We start from the raw sequence: 21,926 nt of genomic DNA on the forward strand, positions 1-21,926 counted from the left end.
AAATCACACCTGAATACTGCGGACCATTAATGTCTTCATACGGGACGCGTCTTGAAGCGTCATTACACACACAGCCCTCTCCACTAAGTATTAAATACATTTCAGTTAGCGTGTTCAGTACTTCCTTCCCCGTGTCATCCCTCTTCATTACACAGAACTTCATTCACAGACTTTTAATGTTGTGAATTCTTTATATTTCCAGATTTCTTGAGTTGGTACCAAAGTCTGGTGAAAATTTCATGTGAATATCCTCATCGGAAATATATTCACTGAAATGAATGACGCGTTCAGTACGTATTTCCCCCACTGTAAATAGTAATCTAATTGTAGGTCTGATTTCATATAGTGGAGTTTGTGATGTTTACTTTGGTGCATTGCAGGTTTGTTTAGTTTTAAATTTCTCTCAAACATCTGCTCTGACCTTTTACTGTTTGTGAGTCAATCTTGTGTGTAGGGTGCGGTTATGTTCTGAAGGTCCGTATTCCGTTCTGGAGTAACGTAATAGTACTCCGCTAAACGTGTCTCAACATTTTAGTTTCAAAGGTCAAATGACAGGTAATGTATGTACATTTCATAGAAAAGACTAATATACCATTCTCTTATTTATTTATTTATTTATTTATTTATTTATTTATTTAACTTTTTTTTTTATACCAGCATTACCACTTTCAGATTTCTATCAAATATGCAGTTGTATGTTTCATTGAAGAAACGTTGGCCTGCTCATCCAACATCACATGCATGTTGTGGGTTCAGAGTCACATGGCGTCGAAAGGCACGCCCTCGGAGTTGATGGCCGGATGGAAGCTCTGCCTGAGCACTTCAGTTGCACGGCTGCCCTGGGGCACTGTTCACATGTGTGTACTGAATCGCCCATGGTGTGAGCCTCTCCTCCATCTCTTAAAGAGGGGTCAGGAGTGGGTCAGACCTTCAAAAACATTAGAATCGCGTCTTCTCCTGCCAGCCGTCCGAGTCACAGCGATTCAGCCTGATCTAGTGTGTGTGTGTTACCCCTGGGAGGATTACAGTGGAGTATCTTGGCATCCAGTTTGAGTTATGGCAGTATGGAGACTATGCAATGGGAATTCAAATGTTAATTCAAATACAAATCAGCCATAACATTAAAACCATCGGTTTAGTATTGCGTAGGCCACCTTTCTTCCATCGCTTGTTCTGAAGCTCACGCGCCCGTTGCAGGCGCTTTCAGGGGTCGGAACAGGCGCTCGGAACGGTCTGCGGCTACACAACCCCATACACAGCAAGCTGCAATGCACTGTGTGTTCTGACTCCTTTCTATCATAGCCAGCGTGAAGTATTTCAGCAACTTGTGCTACAGTAGGTCTTCTGTAGGATCGGACCAGACGGGCTAGCCTTCACTCCCCACGCACGTCAATGAGACTTGTGCGCCCATGACTCTGTCACCGGTCCACCGGTTGATCTTCCTTGGACCACTTTTTGGTTGGTACTAACCACCGCATACCAGGAACACCCCTCAAGACCTGCCATTTTGGACATGCTCTGATCCAGGCGTCTAGCCATCACAATTTGGCCCTCGTTAAAGTCTTTACGCTTGCCCATTTTTCCTGGTTCCAGCACGTCGACTTCGAGAACCGACCGTTCACTTGCTGCCTAATATATCCCAGGCCCTGACAGGAGTCGTTGTATTGAGATAATCAATGTTGTTCAGGTCACCTGTCAGTGCTTTTAATGTTGTGGCTGATCGGCGTATATTGCGATACGCAGCAGTGACGGTTAGTAAGTGATTTTTTTTATTTATTTTTTATTTTTTTTGTTTTGTTGATGTACTCTGTAGTGTGTATATACGTTTACTGTGCATAGAAATCATACGCACTAAATAGTGTAGGAAGGTTGTGCAGTTAACTGGCAGAGTCACCAGAGAAGAGCAGCCACATGCTCATTAGCGTGCTTGTTTCAACACTGCTCACTTCACCGGCTCAACCACAAGGCACAGCTTCAGCAATTACATGGACTGATAAGCTCTCTCCTGTTTACCATGTTAAGTGTGTTCGGCGTGTCGCTCAGCGTGACGGATCACCCCGAGCTAGTCGTACATTTGTACGACATACAAATATTTTGTTTCCGTCAAACTACCGTCAAGTGCGTAGTAAATTTTCAGTACATGCACTCACGGCTGGGAGTGAAATGACAAACCAGATGTCAGCACTATTTACCGAGAGAGAGAAAAGAGCAAAAAATCACAAATCATTGCCTCGGTGATTCAGCTGTCTCTACGCCTTTTATATCCAGAAAAGGCATGTCTGAGTGGGACGATGATTCATCTAAACAGTTTTTTTTGGTCTTTTCTTTATGCGTCTTGGATGGGTTTTTTTTGTTTTTTTTCACAGCTTTTGCATCCCCCCCCCCCACGCCCCCAACATGAGTCCTTCCGTCCGGGCTGTCTCTCATATATACAGTACAGACACAGACCGTGTCCTTTGCAAAATATCGCTCCATTAGCTCCATTTCTAATCATCATATTCAGTCAGGCATCTTCCAGGCATGCATAATTTATGATGCTTTTATTTGTGTGTGGATTTTTTTTATTTTATTTTATTTATTTTTTTGCTTTCCCTCATGCAACACAACAGACAGTGGTCCATAAGAAGCTGAGCCACACCCTGCCGGAGCCCCACGGGGCTGTTTTGGATGACGGGATGCAGTGTGGCAGTGGGTATTGTGGTGTTAATGGTTTGGCCATGGGGCTTGAAGATAGGCTCACCTGACTGAACCCGGACAAAGGCCTGAAACAAAGAGCTGCCACAAACATGAGTCTCCGCTCAGTGGCTATCCAAATGCTTCATTAGTTTATGCTGAGGGATTTCAGACTTCAGGCCTACCCAGACTACTGTTGCACAGGTCCTCTCTCTCTCTCTCTCGCGCTCTCTCTCTCTCTGTCTGTCTGTATCTAATCAGCTGCTTTAATAAGAAGCTGTGCTTAATTCCAAATATGCTGATAAGAAGACTTCTTTGTAATTTGGTCATAATTCAGCCAAGGCCAGGATAATTGTAGTCTCAGTCTGGGAGGCCGAAAGGCTGTGACGCGCACAGTCTGCTACCTTATCTTTTGGGAGGTGAGGTAATGGGAGTAGCCTCTACCCTCACACAGAGCACTTACATATCTGACCGCAAGAGAATGAAATCCGCGAGCCTGTAATGAAAAAGTGCTCGGTCCTCTGTAGCGTGAAGACGCCATTTCTCCGGCAAAGTGGTCCCCGGCCTCCGAAGAGGAATGCCATCACGGTGGGTATGTGTTCCCACATGACGTTTTGATTTATTCATGCATGGTTCATCTTTCCTTTCCAGCCAGTAGCAGAGCCTGGATCGGTAGTGCCGTGAATAGAACGGCGTTAATTCGGGCATTATTTGGTGAAATAAGGCCTTCGTGGTAGAGAGAACGAGTAAGGGAGTACAAGAGAGAAATGGCGAGTAGTCCCGCATCACCTTTCTCCTCATGCTATGTTTGCCTCGCTATTTGGCTCCTCTGCTTGAGAATGACTCAGCAGTCTGCTTATAAGATCAGACAGCTAGAATTTGTCTCTCTTTTGTCTTAAAACAAGGCAGAATCTACAGATTATTAGACATGGTTCCTGAAACAGTCATGTGTATAGATTTTATTTTAAATCATAATATTTTTTAACCCCTTTTAGCTCTTCCAGCTTTTAATTGTTTTCCCCACAATCATGTCCATGGGAGGAAAATGATCACCCAAGATGATGATGATGATGATGATTACTCTGGCGTTGATGAAGCTAAAGGTCAGCAATAATAAGGAAGATAATTGTGAAAAGATCTCGGGTCTTTCCCGAGTATATAATATAAGCCATAATGAAGTGATCGTGCTTGGCTGAAACACAAGTGTTCCTCATATAGGAATATAGTAGTGTAATATTAAAAAGTAGGTAGAACATTTGGGTTTTATTCAAAGTACAGTTCCTTCACATACAAGTCGGTTTAAATGGCGACTTTTCAGCGCATTCGATGAGACCGTAATAACCCAAGATTGTCTCATGGACCACACTAGTACTGATCTCTGTCTGGAGACCATCTGGTATCATTTGGTTCTCTATTTTCTACTGTAGATGATAATTTGACTCATTTGATATAACTAGGTCACAGTGTGATTGGGTAATTTATCAGAAGGTAAATTGCCAATCTTTTAATTACGAACAGTAACCGAAAAAAAAAAAAAAAATAATAATAATATTCTTATTAACTACATTTTACATTTTCCTTTTTTTGGCTAGTGACCCCATTTTGAGGGCGCAAAATTTCTGCAGCGCCTTACACCCTCCAAATAGTATCGGGTGGCAACTGGAGAAATTATAGGCCTAGTACTTTCCAGCTTCACAATGCAGTAAACTTTTTACTTTGACTTTTTATTTAAAGATTACAGCGGCTGCGTGATTTTGTTTCCGTGTTCATTGATCACATTTTAATTGTCGAACATAAGAGAACGGCTGCGTCCCAAACCGCGTACTTGCCTACTACAGTATGTAATAGGTGAAATGCATGTATCTGGGTTACTGTGTAGTAGGTAAGTATGCGGTTTGGGACGCAGCCCAGGGCTTCAAGCAAGTCGTCTCTTGGCACGTACAGCACGACACATAATTAACTGCACCTGAAGCTTTCGGAAAATTTCAAATGAATTCGCCCAAACCTGTATACGGTCCCATAACGAAGACCAACTGTATGTCCATACGTGAAATTCCGGAGGGGACGGCGTGGCGTAATGACGTGTGACGTTAATCCAATATGAAAGGAGTATTATAAAAGTGAGTCATGTAAACGCCTCAATCAGGATCTCGTCTTATTCAGAATAAGGTCTATAATTAGATTACTGCTGTCTGTGTAAATGTACTGACCGTCAGCGTCTAGTGTAAAGGCCACTTTGATTAAAAGTGATTAAAAGGCGGGGGGGTTATCTTTGTGACTTTAACTGTGGCATGGTTGTTGGTGCCAGGGTTGAGTATTTCACAAACTGCTGAGCTCCTGGGAATCTCACACACAACAGTCGCTAGAGTGTTTACACAGGGCGGTGCGAAAAACAAAAAAACATTTGAGCGAGCGACAATGGTCAGATTTGTTCGAGCTGCCCGGAGCTCAGATAATCACTCTTTACAACCAGAAACGCATCCGAGAGCATGCAGCACGCCTCTCGGTTCAAAATACTGACTGCTTCTCACCGTGTGATCCTGTATACTTGACTCGGAACAACACTGCAAGGTCTGAGTTACATCGCTCTTTATAGCCCCAGGGCGGGGTATATAGAGTACAGCATGAGAGAAGTTAATCCCACGTGTAGTTTTAATTCATTTATTTTTGACCTGTTCCCAATAGATCATTTGTCGTTTATGGTCTGAACTTATATAGCGCTTTTTGCTTCTTTTTTTTTTTTTTTTTTGGAAACCTTAGAGATTCCAACGCGCTTTACTCTGGTTCTCATTCACCCATTCATACACACTCGCACACCAATGGTAGCATAGCGCTAACTTGCCATCGGGAGCGACTTGGGGTTCAGCGTCTTTCCCAAGGACACGTCGGCATGTGGAGTCACGTGGGCCGGGAATCGAACCGCCAACCCTACGACTAGTGGACCACCCGCTCTACCACCTGATCCACCGCCTCCCCGTTTACGTTTATGGCTGCAGTTGAGCACTCGAGTTATTTTGTTGGATGGCGGTGAAACGGGCGGTACTACACTAGAGCTCTCCCAGGGTTCCTGTTAGGTCTTGACCCATCTTAGGGTTTTTCCTGCAACCTTACGGCTTCTGAATCAAACATGATGTTCTTTCTCTGTAATCTATCCATACCCTGGCCCACGGCAGTTTTTGCGCTCCGCCGATCCTCCCTTTCATTCTTCCTCATTCTGTTGCTCTCTTACTATCAGTATGGTCCAGATTTCAGCCCTCTCACTCATATTATTTAAATTGCAACCCGCGGGTTGACCAGCGTTGATATGAAAAGGGCTGTTGGCTTCTTTTTGTTTACAGTCAGAGCAGTAAGAGAGACTGGGAGAGGGAATTGGGGGGGGGGGGGGCAGAGTAGAACAAGAAAGGAGAGATGTCCCGTCCTGTTGGTGTAGAGCGTGTGTTTCTCTCAGCAGATGTCAGAATAGCATGCCACCGTTGTCTTTGCAGATTACAGTCTGTTCCCGTTCGAGTGGTACAGCATAAGCAGCATTCTGTGCTGCATCGTTAGCGCCCTGTGCATGAAGCACCAGTCGGCGGCTCCGTCACCTCCAGGCTGCTATTGGAAATGATCGGGCTGGCAACGGCATGGCGCAATCATACAAGCTAGAGCGATCTCCAGTGACGGAGGCTGTCGCCGCTGGGAGGAGGTTATACCGTGAATACGTTTTTCTCCAGAGAGAACGAAAACGTGGCCGATCTCGAGTGTCGTCTGGCATGTTTCAGTTCCGCATGTCTTATTTGTGTCTTTGATTGTGTTACCCAAAACCCATTCTACTCCATGTTCACAGCTTAATTGGTTCTGTTGCTTAAAACCATTCCCTTATCAGTTTGTTTGGCACTTTTTTTTTTTTTTTCTTTTTTTTTTAAAAAAAGGATTTGCAATTCACAAAGGAAAGCTAGAATCGGATGCAGACGCCTAGCTAGCAGCTAAAGGTACCTTGAGATGCAGAAGAGAGGAAAAGATGGTTCTTGCTGTACATTCTTTAAAAGAGAAATGTGCTGTTAGTTTGTGTCAGAGGAGTGTTGTGCGTATCTGGCACACAGCTCTTAATATTATATGATGTGGGATTCCTCCACATGGTGTAGACTGTGTGTGTGTGTGTGTGTGTGTGTGTGTTCCTGTCCAGAGAGTTTGGTTGGAGGGATCCTGAGCTGCCTGAAGTGATCCAAATGCTACAACACCAGTTTCCATCTGTTCAGTCTAACGCTGCAGCCTACCTGCAGCATCTGTGCTTCGGAGACAATAAGATCAAATCAGAGGTAAAGCAGACAGCCACATACGCCAGACAGCACGCTACGATTTTTTTCCTTTTAGTTCCAGAAAGTTCCGAAACAACAAACTGTATTATGTGGTCAGTTTTTAAATATGATTCGACAAGGAAGCTGCTGAAATAATGAGGTCTGAAATTCACCGTACATGGACTAGTTTATCTGCGTCGGGTTAGCAACGCCCTCCGCCCCGTGTTTGGGGTTTTATCCAGATTGCTAATTGCTAGCTGATTAGGTACGTAGCGGCTACATTCACAGGCCGTTTGATCAGATCGGCCTTCCGTACAGTAGGTCGTTTTCGTCGATGACGCCGTCACTGATTGACGCCCATCTGTTTCTATGCGGTTTCCCCCTCTACCCCGTTTATCCCTCGGAAGGGATCAGCAGGGGAGATGATATTATTATTCGGCTGGTGGATCATTCACTCAAAACGGCTGGGCGATATGACAACAATATCATATCGCGATACTCGAGGACATTTCTACGCTACACGATACGCATCACGAGATATAATTCGGTGAACAAACTGACTGCAAAACCGTAGTAAAATCAACAAAACGAACAAAAAAACCCGTTAAACCGAATCGACGCCCTTCTTTAACGCCTACAATGACGACGAAGATTACGTTTAAAAAAATTTTTTTTTAAAAACGACGTCAGATCAACGGCACCCGTTCAGTAGTATTTCATTTGTAATTATTAAAAATGTAAAAATGATTTTTTTTAAAAAAATACACCACCATACCAACGATATCGGAGAAAAGTGATGATTGATCTCATTTATCACGATATCGATATTATAATCGATACATCACCCCGCCCTAGTGACACTGGTATGGTAGCGAGTGTGGTGGTAATACAAGTCTGTTTAACGCGCTCGGAGGATACACGTAAAAACACTCCCACGGATAAACCGACGCAGATGGAGTCCGATGGAATAATGGTCAGGGAGGAAAAAGCAGTAGTCGTGGTTCGTTTTGTTGTTCTGTTTGCCGCAGATACGAAGACAGGGGGGCATCCAGCTACTGGTGGACCTGTTGGATCACCGGATGAGCGATGTGCACCGTAGCGCTTGTGGCGCTCTGAGGAACTTGGTCTACGGCAAAGCTAACGACGATAACAAGATCGCGCTGAAGAACTGCGGGGGCATCCCAGCCCTGGTGCGCCTCCTTCGCAAAACCACCGACGTGGAGATCAGAGAACTGCTCACGGGTATCTCTCGCCATCTCCCATCCCTAAACCTCTCGGTCCTTCGTACCCGCCATGTATTTCCGTCATCATCCCTCGTCGCTCTCACGACCGAATAGCAGTCATTCCAAAGGAATGCCCGACTCTGTCAATTAGCTCTCATTGAATTATCTTCTCTCCGTAGCTGAATACGGGAACTTTCAGATGCGTGGTTAATGATCTGCTGTGGAAATTACTGACTTTTTTTTTTTTTCGCTAATGCGTGTGAGAAATAGGTATTTTTCTTTATAAGGATTTCGTTAAAGGCCAGTCCCCAGGAGCCCTTCTTTAGGACATGAGAGAAACTGGGGCTTTATTCTCACGTTGTAGATATTTCCTAAATGTCAAACACAAAATGTAAGAAATGCTTGCATAAGAGGACATCCTTCACAAGGGTTTAACACCGGCAGTAATCAACACGTCCATCAACGTAATAATCAAGTTCAGTGCAACAGTCAAGGCACTTAAAATTGATGGAGGCATCTGAGCCAAAGGGCCATGTTCCATTTAAAAAAAGGGCCACGTTTCATTAAAAATCCGTGCACTGCCTCCGACACGACACAGGAGAGTATTTTATATATACGTTTTTAGCCGATCGAGGTCTTTTTTACAAACTCGCCAGCTTTTCAAGCAATCAGTGCTTTGAGCGCTAAACACACTTTTTTTAGGTAAAGAGTGTTTAATTTTCCAGCGTTTACGGTCCCCACCGAAAGTACTTTTTGTTCTTGCTACACACCGGAGAGATTTGGGTTCGAGTTCAAAAGAGGAATGCGACAATAGAGCAGATTTATAGCTTTCAGTTCCTGATACTGGTAGTAGCAGACCGCACAATTTTTAGGTGAGCAAAAGTATAGGAACAGAGAGTCAAGGTAAATGACGCTTAATATTCGGCTGCTTGTATCCGGCTCGGAATAACCGCATCAAGCTGGTCACCAAACTGTTGCACGCTGTTTCAAAGCTTCTTTCAGTTCAGCTATTTATTTATTTATTTTTTTGCTTAGTGGGGAGGTGAAATACTCCTCAGTTGGGTTAAGGTCTGGTGATTGACTTGGCCAGTCTGAAACCTTCCGCATTTGTCCCTTGATGATGTCATTTGTTGAGTTGGCGGCGTGTTTTGAGTCATCATCTTGCTGCATGATGAAGTTCCTCCTGATTATATTGGATGCATTCGTCTGTAACTTGGCAGACAGGGTGTTCCTGTGGACTTCTGAATTCATTCTGCTGCTACCATCATGAGTTCCATCGGCAATAAAGATCAGTGAGAATGTTCCAGAAGCAGCCGTACGAGCCCAAGCCATGACACTACCTCCACCGTGCTTGACCGATGCGTCGTATGTTTTGGATCATGAGCAGATCCTTTCTTTCTCCACACTTTGGCCTTTCCATCACTTTGTTGGAGATTTAATCTCGATTTCCAGAACGTTCGCGGTTCATCTCTGTATTTCTTTGCGAATTCCAATCTGGCTTTCCGCTGCTGACGAGTGGTTTCATCTCGTGGTGTGGCGCCTCTCTATTTCCTCATCCCTGCTCTGTGGAGGTTGTTGGTGAGGTCACTGACTGTTATTTCAAGAGGTTCTCCTCACAGCTCTCATCAACTGTTTTCCTTTTCTGACCTGTTTCATGTGTGGTTCTTAGTACACCAGTGTTTTGTTGTTTTTGTTTTCAGGACATTCCAAATAGTTGTCTTGGATATGCACAATGCTTGTGTAATGGCTCTGATCGATTTTCCCTCTTTTCTTGCGTTTCTCCCATATACATTTCTCTGGTTTTCATGTTGGTATCCTTTTTAACAACAAATGCAGTCTGCACAGGTGAGACTCGGCTCTCGGACCGAGAGTAGACATTCCGAGCTAGTAATTGTTTAAACAATCGATTTAACATGACGAACCCGGGCAACAAGAAACGCCGGTCGGTGTTCCAATATTTTTCGATCACTTGAAAAATGGTACGAATAAAGAAAAGCTTCTCGTCATCCAAGCTTGCGCCTCAATCAACCACGACCTTTCCGTGCAGCTCGGCTCGACCGTGCTCAATCCAGCCAGGACGGCCAGGAGCCTTGGGGTGACTCATGTTGACTGCTTGACCTTCACAGAACACATTGCGACAACTGCACGGTCCTGTAGTTTCATTCTGTATAATATCAAGAACATCAGGCCCTATCTGAGCGAACAGGCTACACAACTACTAGTCCAGGCGCTTGTCATGTCAAAACTGGACTACTGCAACGCACTACTCTCGGGCCTCCCAGCAGCTCCATCAAACCCCTTCAGATGATTCAGAATGCAGCAGCACGCCTCGTCTTCAACCAGCCCAAGAGAACCCACGTCACACGCCTCTTCATCTCCCTCCACTGGCTTCCTGTAGCCGCCCGGATCAAATTCAAGGCCTTGATGCTCACCTACAAGACGCTGCCCTACCTCAACACTCTCCCGAAGGCTTCCGTTCCCTCACGCGATCTGCGATCGGTTAACGACCGACTCTTAGTAGTGTCTACTCATCGTAGCTCAAGGCCCCTTTCCAGAACCTTCACACTGACCGTCCCTCAGTGGTGGAATGAACTTCCAACCTCAATCCGGACCACAGGATCTCTCACCATCTCCAAAAAACATCTAAAGCCCCGCCTCTTCCCCGAACACTCGACTAACCCCTAAAACGCCGACCCCACATTATTTATAAAATAAAAAGAGACTTCCTCTGGCTCTTACACCTCTACTTCTCTAGAACTCTATTATAAACGGTGTACAGTAGCACTACTTGTATCGTTCTCCGCTTGATCTCTCGCTTCGCTTGTATTTCCTCACTCGTAAGTCGCTTTGGATAAAAGCCTCTGCTAAATGAATAAACGTAAATGTTCTAAATTGTTCAACACCTCCTAGATGTGAATATCAGGAAATGGAAGCCGAATTTCTGATCCGTCACGTACATCTTTCGACCTCAAACCCAAATGTCTTCAGTGCATAGCCAAACCGATAGGATCGGACTTGCCGTTCCAATACTTTCGGTGTGGACCGTAAGCCGTCTGTCCCGTAGTAGCGAGTTTGTGGCCGTTCTGTGCTGAAGACGTGTTTTGATTCATGGGTATTTTGGGCGTGGCTATGTGCAGGCGTGCTATGGAACTTGTCCTCGTGCGACGCGTTGAAGATGCCTATAATCCAGGATGCTCTGGCTGTGCTCACCAACACCGTGATCATCCCTCACTCCGGCTGGGACTCCTCCCCACACCAGGACGAGCGCAAACTGCACCTGCACTCTTCACAAGTGCTCCGCAATGCCACCGGATGCCTCAGGTAGCGTGTCACACACACACACACACACACACACACACACACACACACTTGAATCTGATTGGTCCGAAGGTGTTCATTTCAATAATTTGTACAACGCAGTCACAGGTCTACATTTAATTTGCTTATCAGAATACGTTATCGTTTCTATAGCAACCACTCATTCAGATGTCGCATGGGTCTTTTACTGTCTGTAAGTGAATATCGAGTTACCTCTGAGAATAATAGACTGTTGTAGCCACACACGCAGGGCGTGATGAACCTAGTGGGACACAGGCAAGCAAAAAAGCGTCGCTTCTCTACATGACTAATAATATGCTGAGCACCAACAGAAGATTTACGTAGGTAGTGTGTAATTAGAAATCTTCTTATGCAGCTTTGTACTACCGCTTAGCCGTTGGTTTATTGGCTTTAGTCATTGTCGTCCAATTAGTTGTTGATTTTGTGTGTGTGTGTGTGCAAGGATCCCCTTTTTAAAAGCTAGTGGTTAAACAATATTGTGCCTGACTGAAATTACATCCTGGAAATGTCACCATGTGTTGAGTTCTCGTCGTACGTTTTGACAGCCGCTCGACGGTGGCTCTAATTTGCTAAGGCGTCTGGTGGCCTTTTTAGGAAACGACACCGCTAAAGGTAACGTTTCTGTCACGTCGGATCAACCGTCTCGGCATCGGTTATCGCGACGAAGCATTCTCGTCGTTTGTTTTTACGTGTGGGTACGAGTGTAAGGGATCAGCGGATTAGATCAGTAGTGGGCGGTGTCCTGGTTGATCCAGTTCACCGGTTGTAGTTCTTCTTGAGGTATGGATTTCGTCCATTCCAGGTATGGAATAGGTACGGAACACTCGTACGCTTCGTAAGGAATGCAAAAAGTGTTTACGTTGTGGATTGTGTGCGATAACGAACGCGCTATTGCTAGAGCCATACGAATGTGCAGTTCTCACCTGGGTTCCCGCTGAAGCTAAGCAGGGTTGAGCGTGGCCAGTATCTACATGGAAGGCCTCCTGGGGAAGGGGGGGGGGACTGCTGGAAGTAGTATTTGGGGGGGGAGGAACTGCTGGAAGTAGTATGGGGTTGAGGGGGGGACTGTTGGAAGTAGTATGGGGTTGAGGGGGGGACTGTTGGAAGTAGTATGGGGTTGGGGGGGGAACTGCTGGAAGTAGTATTGGGGGGGGGGAACTGCTGGAAGTAGTATTGGGGGGGGGAGGAACTGCTGGAAGTAGTATTGGGGGGGGGAGGAACTGCTGGAAGTAGTATTGGGGGGGGAGGAACTGCTGGAAGTAGTATTGGGGGGGGGAGGAACTGCTGGAAGTAGTATTGGGGGGGGAGGAACTGCTGGAAGTAGTATTGGGGGGGGAGGAACTGCTGGAAGTAGTATTGGGGGGGGAGGAACTGCTGGAAGTAGTATTGGGGGGGGGGAAACTGCTGGAAGTAGTATGGGGTTGGGGGGGGAACTGCTGGAAGTAGTATGGGGTTGGGGGGGGAACTGCTGGAAGTAGTATGGGGTTGGGGGGGGAACTGCTGGAAGTAGTATGGGGGGGAGGAACTGCTGGAAGTAGTATTGGGGGGGAGGAACTGCTGGAAGTAGTATTGGGGGGGGGGGACTGCTGGAAGTAGTATTGGGGGGGGGGGGACTGCTGGAAGTAGTATTGGGGGGGGGGACTGCTGGAAGTAGTATTGGGGGGGGGGAGGAACTGCTGGAAGTAGTATTGGGGGGGGGGGGGGGAACTGCTGGAAGTAGTATTGGGGGGGGGGGAGGAACTGCTGGAAGTAGTATTGGGGGGGGGAGGAACTGCTGGAAGTAGTATTGGGGGGGGGGAACTGCTGGAAGTAGTATTGGGGGGGGGAACTGCTGGAAGTAGTATTGGGGGGGGGGGAACTGCTGGAAGTAGTATTGGGGGGGGGGAACTGCTGGAAGTAGTATTGGGGGGGGGAACTGCTGGAAGTAGTATTGGGGGGGGAACTGCTGGAAGTAGTATTGGGGGGGGGGGAACTGCTGGAAGTAGTATTGGGGGGGGGCGACTGCTGGAAGTAGTATTGGGGGGGGGGAACTGCTGGAAGTAGTATTGGGGGGGGGGAACTGCTGGAAGTAGTATTGGGGGGGGGCGACTGCTGGAAGTAGTATTGGGGGGGGGCGACTGCTGGAAGTAGTATTGGGGGGGGGCGACTGCTGGAAGTAGTATTGGGGGGGGGGCGACTGCTGGAAGTAGTATTGGGGGGGGGGGAACTGCTGGAAGTAGTATTGGGGGGGGGGAACTGCTGGAAGTAGTATTGGGGGGGGGGCGACTGCTGGAAGTAGTATTGGGGGGGGCGACTGCTGGAAGTAGTATTGGGGGGGGGACTGCTGGAAGTAGTATTGGGGGGGGGGGACTGCTGGAAGTAGTATTGGGGGGGGGCGACTGCTGGAAGTAGTATTGGGGGGGAGGGGACTGCTGGAAGTAGTATGGGGGGGGGGGACTGCTGGAAGTAGTATTGGGGGGGAGGAACTGCTGGAAGTAGTATTGGGGGGGAGGAACTGCTGGAAGTAGTATTGGGGGGAGGAACTGCTGGAAGTAGTATTGGGGGGAGGAACTGCTGGAAGTAGTATTGGGGGAGGGGGAGGAACTGCTGGAAGTAGTATTGGGGGAGGGGGAGGAACTGCTGGAAGTAGTATTGGGGGAGGGGGAGGAACTGCTGGAAGTAGTATTGGGGGAGGGGGAGGAACTGCTGGAAGTAGTATTGGGGGAGGGGGAGGAACTGCTGGAAGTAGTATTGGGGGAGGGGGAGGAACTGCTGGAAGTAGTATTGGGGGAGGGGGAGGAACTGCTGGAAGTAGTATTGGGGGAGGGGGAGGAACTGCTGGAAGTAGTATTGGGGGAGGGGGAGGAACTGCTGGAAGTAGTATTGGGGGAGGGGGAGGAACTGCTGGAAGTAGTATTGGGGGAGGGGGAGGAACTGCTGGAAGTAGTATTGGGGGAGGGGGAGGAACTGCTGGAAGTAGTATTGGGGGAGGGGGAGGAACTGCTGGAAGTAGTATTGGGGGAGGGGGAGGAACTGCTGGAAGTAGTATTGGGGGAGGGGGAGGAACTGCTGGAAGTAGTATTGGGGGAGGGGGAGGAACTGCTGGAAGTAGTATTGGGGGAGGGGGAGGAACTGCTGGAAGTAGTATTGGGGGAGGGGGAGGAACTGCTGGAAGTAGTATTGGGGGAGGGGGAGGAACTGCTGGAAGTAGTATTGGGGGAGGGGGAGGAACTGCTGGAAGTAGTATTGGGGGAGGGGGAGGAACTGCTGGAAGTAGTATTGGGGGAGGGGGAGGAACTGCTGGAAGTAGTATTGGGGGAGGGGGAGGAACTGCTGGAAGTAGTATTGGGGGAGGGGGAGGAACTGCTGGAAGTAGTATTGGGGGAGGGGGAGGAACTGCTGGAAGTAGTATTGGGGGAGGGGGAGGAACTGCTGGAAGTAGTATTGGGGGAGGGGGAGGAACTGCTGGAAGTAGTATTGGGGGAGGGGGAGGAACTGCTGGAAGTAGTATTGGGGGAGGGGGAGGAACTGCTGGAAGTAGTATTGGGGGAGGGGGAGGAACTGCTGGAAGTAGTATTGGGGGAGGGGGAGGAACTGCTGGAAGTAGTATTGGGGGAGGGGGAGGAACTGCTGGAAGTAGTATTGGGGGAGGGGGAGGGACTGCTGGAAGTAGTATTGGGGGAGGGGGAGGGACTGCTGGAAGTAGTATTGGGGGAGGGGGAGGGACTGCTGGAAGTAGTATTGGGGGAGGGGGAGGGACTGCTGGAAGTAGTATTGGGGGGGGGGGGGCGACTGCTGGAAGTAGTATTGGGGGGGGGCGACTGCTGGAAGTAGTATTGGGGGGGGGGGACTGCTGGAAGTAGTATTGGGGGGGGGCGACTGCTGGAAGTAGTATTGGGGGGGAGGAACTGCTGGAAGTAGTATTGGGGGGGGACTGCTGGAAGTAGTATGGGGTGGGGGGACTGCTGGAAGTAGTATTAGGGAGGCCAGAAGGGGGCGCTCATCCTGTGGTCTCTGTGGAGCTTAATGCGCCAGTATAGTGACCGGGACAATATACTGTAAAATCAACATCGTCTTTCGGGATAAGACGATAAACCGAGGTCGTTAAAAATCCCAGGACACGTCCCGTAAAAGAGTAGGGGTATAACCCCGGTGTCCTGGTGAAATGGCCCCCTAATAATCTCCATCCCTGATTCGGTTACATCACTCTCTCCTCTGCACTATTAGCACACTATAGCTGCCGTCGCATCGTCCAGGTGGATCCTACACACTGGTGGTGGTAAAGCAATGTGAAGTGCTTTTGAGTGTCTAAATGTAAGTGTAACTAACATCACTCAGCGCCCAAAAATAACTCGCCGTGTCTCCGTGTCAGCCACTTCGGACTCGTCTACTCTTACGTCTAAAGTGCTACAATCGGGGAACGAATAATCAGATTCATGTGATGCAGTGTCGGATAGAAATGAAGATGTTGTCACGATTATATTCATATCCTAGCCCCATGGCTCCTCTGAAGTATACCGCCGGTACGATCATTAGCTTAAACGATAACGCTCAGTGCCACTTAATAAAATACACCATGTCAAAATCCCCAAACTGATAAGTATACGTGAGGATTTCAACTTTTATTTACTCGCGTTAATCAAAGTCGAGGTGTCCCCTTGGGTCGTTTGATCAGACGACGTGTTTAATCTGATCGTTTGATGTGAAGCCGAGTCTGTCGGTCCGCTAGTGGACTGGCTGGTCAGTTACGCTGGCCAGGGTCATGTTGTAGGTTGATCTGTGTGATTTTTTTTATTTTTTTTATCGTAGTCGTGTAGAGAGAGGAAGTGTGGGGTGTGCTCACAGGATTTGAAGGTCACCAGAGACCAGCGCAGTGTTGATATTACTGAGCTGGGCGAATAAACGGAAGAGAGATTGCAGGCCTCATAGACTCTCCGTCTGAGATCAGGAGGGGTGGTCATTTTTCAAAAATGTAGTTTGTTCTGGCTTTAAAGTCTGCTTTTAAACATGTCCTTGTATAATGTATGTTTTTAAGTTTTTAAATGAATTCGACAGGGAGTTTTTGGGTGCTTTTTGGAAAGCTTTATTTGAAAAAGATCAAACACCGATGATTCTTTTCCCTTAAATACCGATGACAAAGTTTTTGTTTGTTTGTTTGTTTGTTTGTTTGTTTGTTTTTTCTACCTGATGGTGGCCATAATTAGTTTTCTAAAAAAAAAAAAAAATAGCGCACTTCCGTACATGGCTTTTTAAATAAATAAATAAATAAATAAATGATTTGCATCCTCGAGCAAAAACACCTCTAACTTCGCTTGGCTGAAAAAAGGTTTTTGCCCTCTCGATGTTTCTGTCCTCGGATCTCGGACGGCTCTTTCTCTCCTGAGATCTTCCTCAGGTATCGGACAGCTGGCTGAATGCTTTTCCTTTATTTTCTCACTATTGCAGCACCTGCATAAATTAGGGTGGGTTTTTTTTTTCTTTTTTCCCCTTCTATTTATTTATTTTTTAAATGGTTTTAATAAGTTTAAATGAGTGGCCAGGGGGCTCGATTCCATGCAGCCGATTCATCGTTTGCGCGCAAACGTTTTCACCGTTTTGATTGTTGTCCGACAGTTTTTTTTTTTTTATGAAGCGGACGCGGATCGCTCCGTACGTCATTCAGCACGCGCAAATCCGCACTTGTTTCTGTGCAGCTTTGATGAATAAAGGCCGGCGTAATTATAGAGCTGGCACCGGGAATCAATTGGCACTCTGTCAGGGCATGGCACTGCTGATGTACGTGGGCTGCCCTTGTGTATGTGGTCAGAATAGCCTGTCTATGAAGAATAATGAGATCACCGCCAGCACATTTACCGGCTTCGGGAGGCAGTTTTGGGGAGGGGGGGGGGGGGTTTAGTAGTTTTATCCGTGTGGGCCATTTTGCTTTTACGCATCATAATCTATAATGCAGTAGGCATGTGTACTTTTTACATTCTGGAGCATGTGAGTGCTTCCTCTTCTATCGACGTGCCTTCTCAGGGCTCGGTTTACAGATCAGATACTTTTACACGTAACCTTGCGCTTCCCTTAGCCTTATTAACAATTCAAATCCATCAACGACCGTAGCACGGAGAGCTCCCACTCGGGTCCGCGGCAGCTGGACGGTGGCGGAGGAAGTGCAGAGTCACGCTGGAAGTGAGCTGGCTGGCCCGAGCTCTCCCCTAAGCCCTGTGCGCTAATTAATCTGTTTCACGGTTGACCAAGGCTCTGGGAGCCCAATTGAATATTTAACGGTCGAGCGCTGCGGCCTCAGTACTTGCAGGAACGGCGGGATTCTTTCTAGCACCAGAGGAACGATGACGTTCGGTAGGCTTCGATCTGGCACACGATCTGGCGGTAGGCCGCACACTAACGAGCCCTCCAGGACCATGCGCAGTCGAGGTTAACAAAATATTCCGATCGCTGTAGATACCACGCAGCATTTCTATGACTGATGAGGGACACAATGAGGGGAGTGGGGCTGGGGGGGGGTCGTGTGCGCGTGTAGCGCCGGTATTTAAATCAGGAATTACGCTTGTGCGTTCATCAATTAGGATTTGTTGTTACTCGTCGGTGACTTGCAACACGTGCGTGAACACGTCACCGATACTGAAAAGCAGCCGCACATAATACTGTTACGTATGCCCCGCAGGAACGTGAGCTCGGCCGGAGAGGAGGCACGACGCAGGATGAGAGAGTGCGAGGGGCTTACGGACGCTCTGCTCTACGTCATTCAGGCCGCGCTGGGCAGCAGCGAGATTGACAGCAAGGTCCGAAGCATTGCTTTTTTTTTTATTATTATTTATTTAATTTTTCCCTTTTTTTTTTTTTTTTAAATTCTTATTTAAATACACAACGTTCTGAGCAACTTTTCTTACCAGGTACACTCGGTATACTCAGCTGTTGGAGCAGGTAGCATAAGTCTTTCTTCTAATCCTGAAGACAGGTAAAAGAAATGAGGTTGAATCAGCGATTTTTCCACGTATAAGGCTGAACGGCGTATTCCGGATCTACTGAGGGCGTACACGTGGACGTATAGGCAATTTATAAATCATCCCGAGGGAGACTGGAAGGAGCGCTTCGGCGTAGATGCAACCTCAATTTGCATGCACTCGTTCCAGTAGTAATTAGCATATCGAGAGGGTTTGTGCATTCCTCCCTCACCATTGTATTAACACTCCGAGTATTAAGAGCAGAGAATGCTAATTGCACAGATTAAGTTAAAGACACCTCCTTATATTCAGTCTCCGGTTGCCTCGCATCTTAAGAGCGCTTCCTCCCTCGTCGAGATTGTCGGAATACACGAGAACCAGGCAGAGAATTCGAAAAAGCAGACCGCCAGATCTAAATCCCCTGCAAACAATGCAAGGTCTCCCTCGTATATGCGTCGTCCTGCCTCGGTGCTCAGCAGAATAGGATTAGCTCTAGGCTGGACTCTATCCAGAGGAGCAATCTAACAAGAAACTATTAACAAGATTGTTTTCGCAAAGAAGACAAATATCTGGCAACGCTGAACGTTTAGGGATTAGGTGTGTTCGGTTATTGTGCATTCAATTATTTTAATGATGATGATATTAAACATCGATGTGTAATCGAAGTAGATCCATTGCAAGCTGCGAATGCAAATTCCAGCCCCAGCCTTCATCTTTCTCCTGGATTTCTTTCTGTTTTTTTTATTTTATTTTATTTTTTTTTTTTTTATATAAAAGACCGTAGAGAACTGCGTGTGTATCTTGAGGAACCTGTCCTATCGGCTAGCAGCGGAGACGTCTCAGGGGCAGCAGCTGGGCTCGGACGAGCTGGACGGGGTGCTGTGCACGGACGCCAGCGGGAAGGACGCCGAGAGCTCTGGCTGCTGGGGCAAGAAGAAGAAGAAAAAGAAGAGCCACGATCAGGTGGGCCACAGGCACGAGCGCCGCAGCTGCTAGCAATTAGCACCACTTAGCAGCGCTGCCATTCAGGCAGCCTGCGTCGCCAATCAACCCTCTTCCAGTAGCTAATTACTTACTTTAGAGAGCTGATTTCATTTAGGCTCTCGGAGGAAAAAAAGTAGCATTAGAGGGGCCACTGGGCACATTCTCCCGCAGCCACACGGGCTCAACGGGAAGCTCCAAGGTTGCATTGACTCCCGACCTTGTAGCTTTTAAATTAAATCGCGGGACGCAAACGCGTTTGAGGTGAGCAGTCATTTACTGCCATGAGCGGGTGAGGACCGAGCCACCGCTTTGCGGCACAGCTGGATCGCCCAACTTGTTGCACAGCAGATTGGCACCTAACTTCAAATCTTTCCATATGCTTTACCTTTTGTTTACTACTTTCTTTTAATAAAACGCCGAAATCGCCGTACTTCTCTCATACGAGTAGCTCGTATATAATCGGGCGTTTTAACGAGGTTCGCTCTTCCTGTGCTCTCAGTGGGACGGCGTCGGTCCTTTTCCAGACTCTGGTGATCCTCCGAAGGGGCTGCAGATGCTCTGGCACCCGTCCATAGTGAAGCCATACCTCACGCTGCTGTCGGAATGCTCCAACCCGGACACGCTGGAGGGGGCTGCAGGGGCTCTACAGAATCTGGCGGCAGGCAGCTGGAAGGTAGGCCCCACCCCAAAGCCAGTGAGTAACTCCACCCTCTCAAAAGCACAGCCCAACTGGGTCAACTTGCACTCCTAGTGACACAGACATACAACATTTGCACAGCTCGAGTCATGCCTTCACAATGTTCCAACACAAATCCTAGCCATCCAGAGTCCTGGCTCATATTTATCACACTGCTTTCTCTGCCACACGTTCCATACTAGCTTCTTTACAACTCGGTTCAAGTCCAAACTTCAATTACAGGGGTGCTTTTTCTATACCCCTGCATGAAATATGACCGAAAACGTCATCGGATTTTCACACAAGTTCTAAAAGTAGATAAAGGGAACCCGATTAAACAAACGAGACAAAAAATATTCTACTCGGCCATTTATTTATTGAGGAAAATGATCCGATGTTACATATCTGTGAGAGGCAAAAGTATGTGCACCTTTTGATTTCAGTATCCGGTGTGACCCCCTTTTAAAATGGACTTTATTCTTCTTTGAGCGTTCTCTGGTAGGACGACTTGTGTGCTTAGGATCGTTGTCTTGCTGCGTGACCCACTTTCTGTTGAGATTTCAATTCACGGACAGATGTCCCGACATTTTCCTTTAGAATTCGCTGGTATAGTTCAGAATTCATTGTTTCATCAACGATTGCAAGCAGCCCTGGCCCAGATGCAGCAAAACGCTTTTCATTCAAAAAGTTCTATTTTGGTCTCATCCGTCCACAAGACATTTTACCAGTAGCCTTCTGGCTTGTCCATGTGATCTTTAGAAAACTGCAGTATGGCGGAAGTGGTCTTTTTGGAGAGCGGTTGTTTTCTCCTTGCAGCCCTGCCATGCACATCATCGTTGTTCAGTGTTCTCCTGACGGTGGACTCATGAACATTAACGTTATCCAATGTAAGAGAGCCCTTTAATTGCTTAGAAGTTACCCCGAGTTCCTTTGTGACCTCGTGGACTATTACACGTCTTGCTCTTAGAGTGCTCTTTGTTGGTCTCCACTCCTAAGGAGGGGAACAATGGTGTTGCATTTCCTCCATTTGTACACAATCTGTCTGCCTGTGGATTGGTTGATTTTAGTCTGATGATTAGTTTCAACAACTTTTTTTTTTTTTTGAGGTCTTCAGACATCTCCTCCATTATTTGCGCCATGATACACTTCCACAAACATGTGCTGTGAAGATCAGACTCTGATAGATCCCCGTTCTTTAAAATAAAACGGCGCGCTCGCTCACTCTCACCTGATCGTCATCCCACTGACCGAAATCACCTGACTCTAATTTCACCTTCAAATGAACTGCTAATCCTGGAGGTGCACATACTTTTGCCACTCGCATTTCTGTAATACTGGAAAAAGTTCCTTCAATAAATACATGACCAAGCGTAATATTTCTGTCTCGTTTGTTTAATTGGGTTCTCTTTCGTCTACTTTATAGGACTTGTTTGAAAATCTGATTATGTTTTAGGTCATTTTATTATATATATATATATATATATATATATATATATATATATATATATATATATATATATATATATATATATATATATATATATATATATATTTTATATGGGTTCACAAACTTTCAAGCACTACTATATTCACGTATGCTCACTAGCCACTTTATTAGGACTGTATTTATTAGGAATTAGGCCGTTCACCTGCTCATTCACACAATTATCCGATCAGCCAATCACGTGGCAGCAGTACAATGCTTGAATTCCTACAGGTAAAGGTGAGGAGGGATTTTCACGTACAGCAGTCTATAGAGTTTACACACGGAGTGATACTCCGCCAACTGTAGCCTGAGATCAAGACAGGAACGGTACGTGATGTT

General features: G+C 46.9%; 1 protein-coding gene across 5 annotated transcripts in view; it reads left to right on the plus strand.

Annotated features, from left to right (window-relative positions):
• ctnnd2b (catenin (cadherin-associated protein), delta 2b) overlaps positions 1 to 21,926 on the plus strand; it is an 89,171-nt gene that overhangs the window by 54,834 nt on the left and 12,411 nt on the right. For 3 of the 5 annotated variants that reach the window (XM_017472903.3, XM_017472906.3, XM_017472904.3), the window contains 6 exons: positions 6,839 to 6,971; positions 7,979 to 8,192; positions 11,311 to 11,494; positions 18,162 to 18,279; positions 19,219 to 19,404; positions 19,925 to 20,119. In XM_017472903.3, the coding sequence (XP_017328392.1) occupies positions 6,839 to 6,971; positions 7,979 to 8,192; positions 11,311 to 11,494; positions 18,162 to 18,279; positions 19,219 to 19,404; positions 19,925 to 20,119 (1,030 nt within the window). The remainder of the gene's footprint in view (positions 1 to 6,838; positions 6,972 to 7,978; positions 8,193 to 11,310; positions 11,495 to 18,161; positions 18,280 to 19,218; positions 19,405 to 19,924; positions 20,120 to 21,926) is intronic. The other 2 variants (XM_017472905.3, XM_017472907.3) reach the window with 1 other exon arrangement.

Source organism: Ictalurus punctatus, chromosome 7 (genome assembly GCF_001660625.3).
Source record: "Ictalurus punctatus breed USDA103 chromosome 7, Coco_2.0, whole genome shotgun sequence".
Classification (NCBI taxonomy): Eukaryota; Metazoa; Chordata; class Actinopteri; order Siluriformes; family Ictaluridae; genus Ictalurus; species Ictalurus punctatus.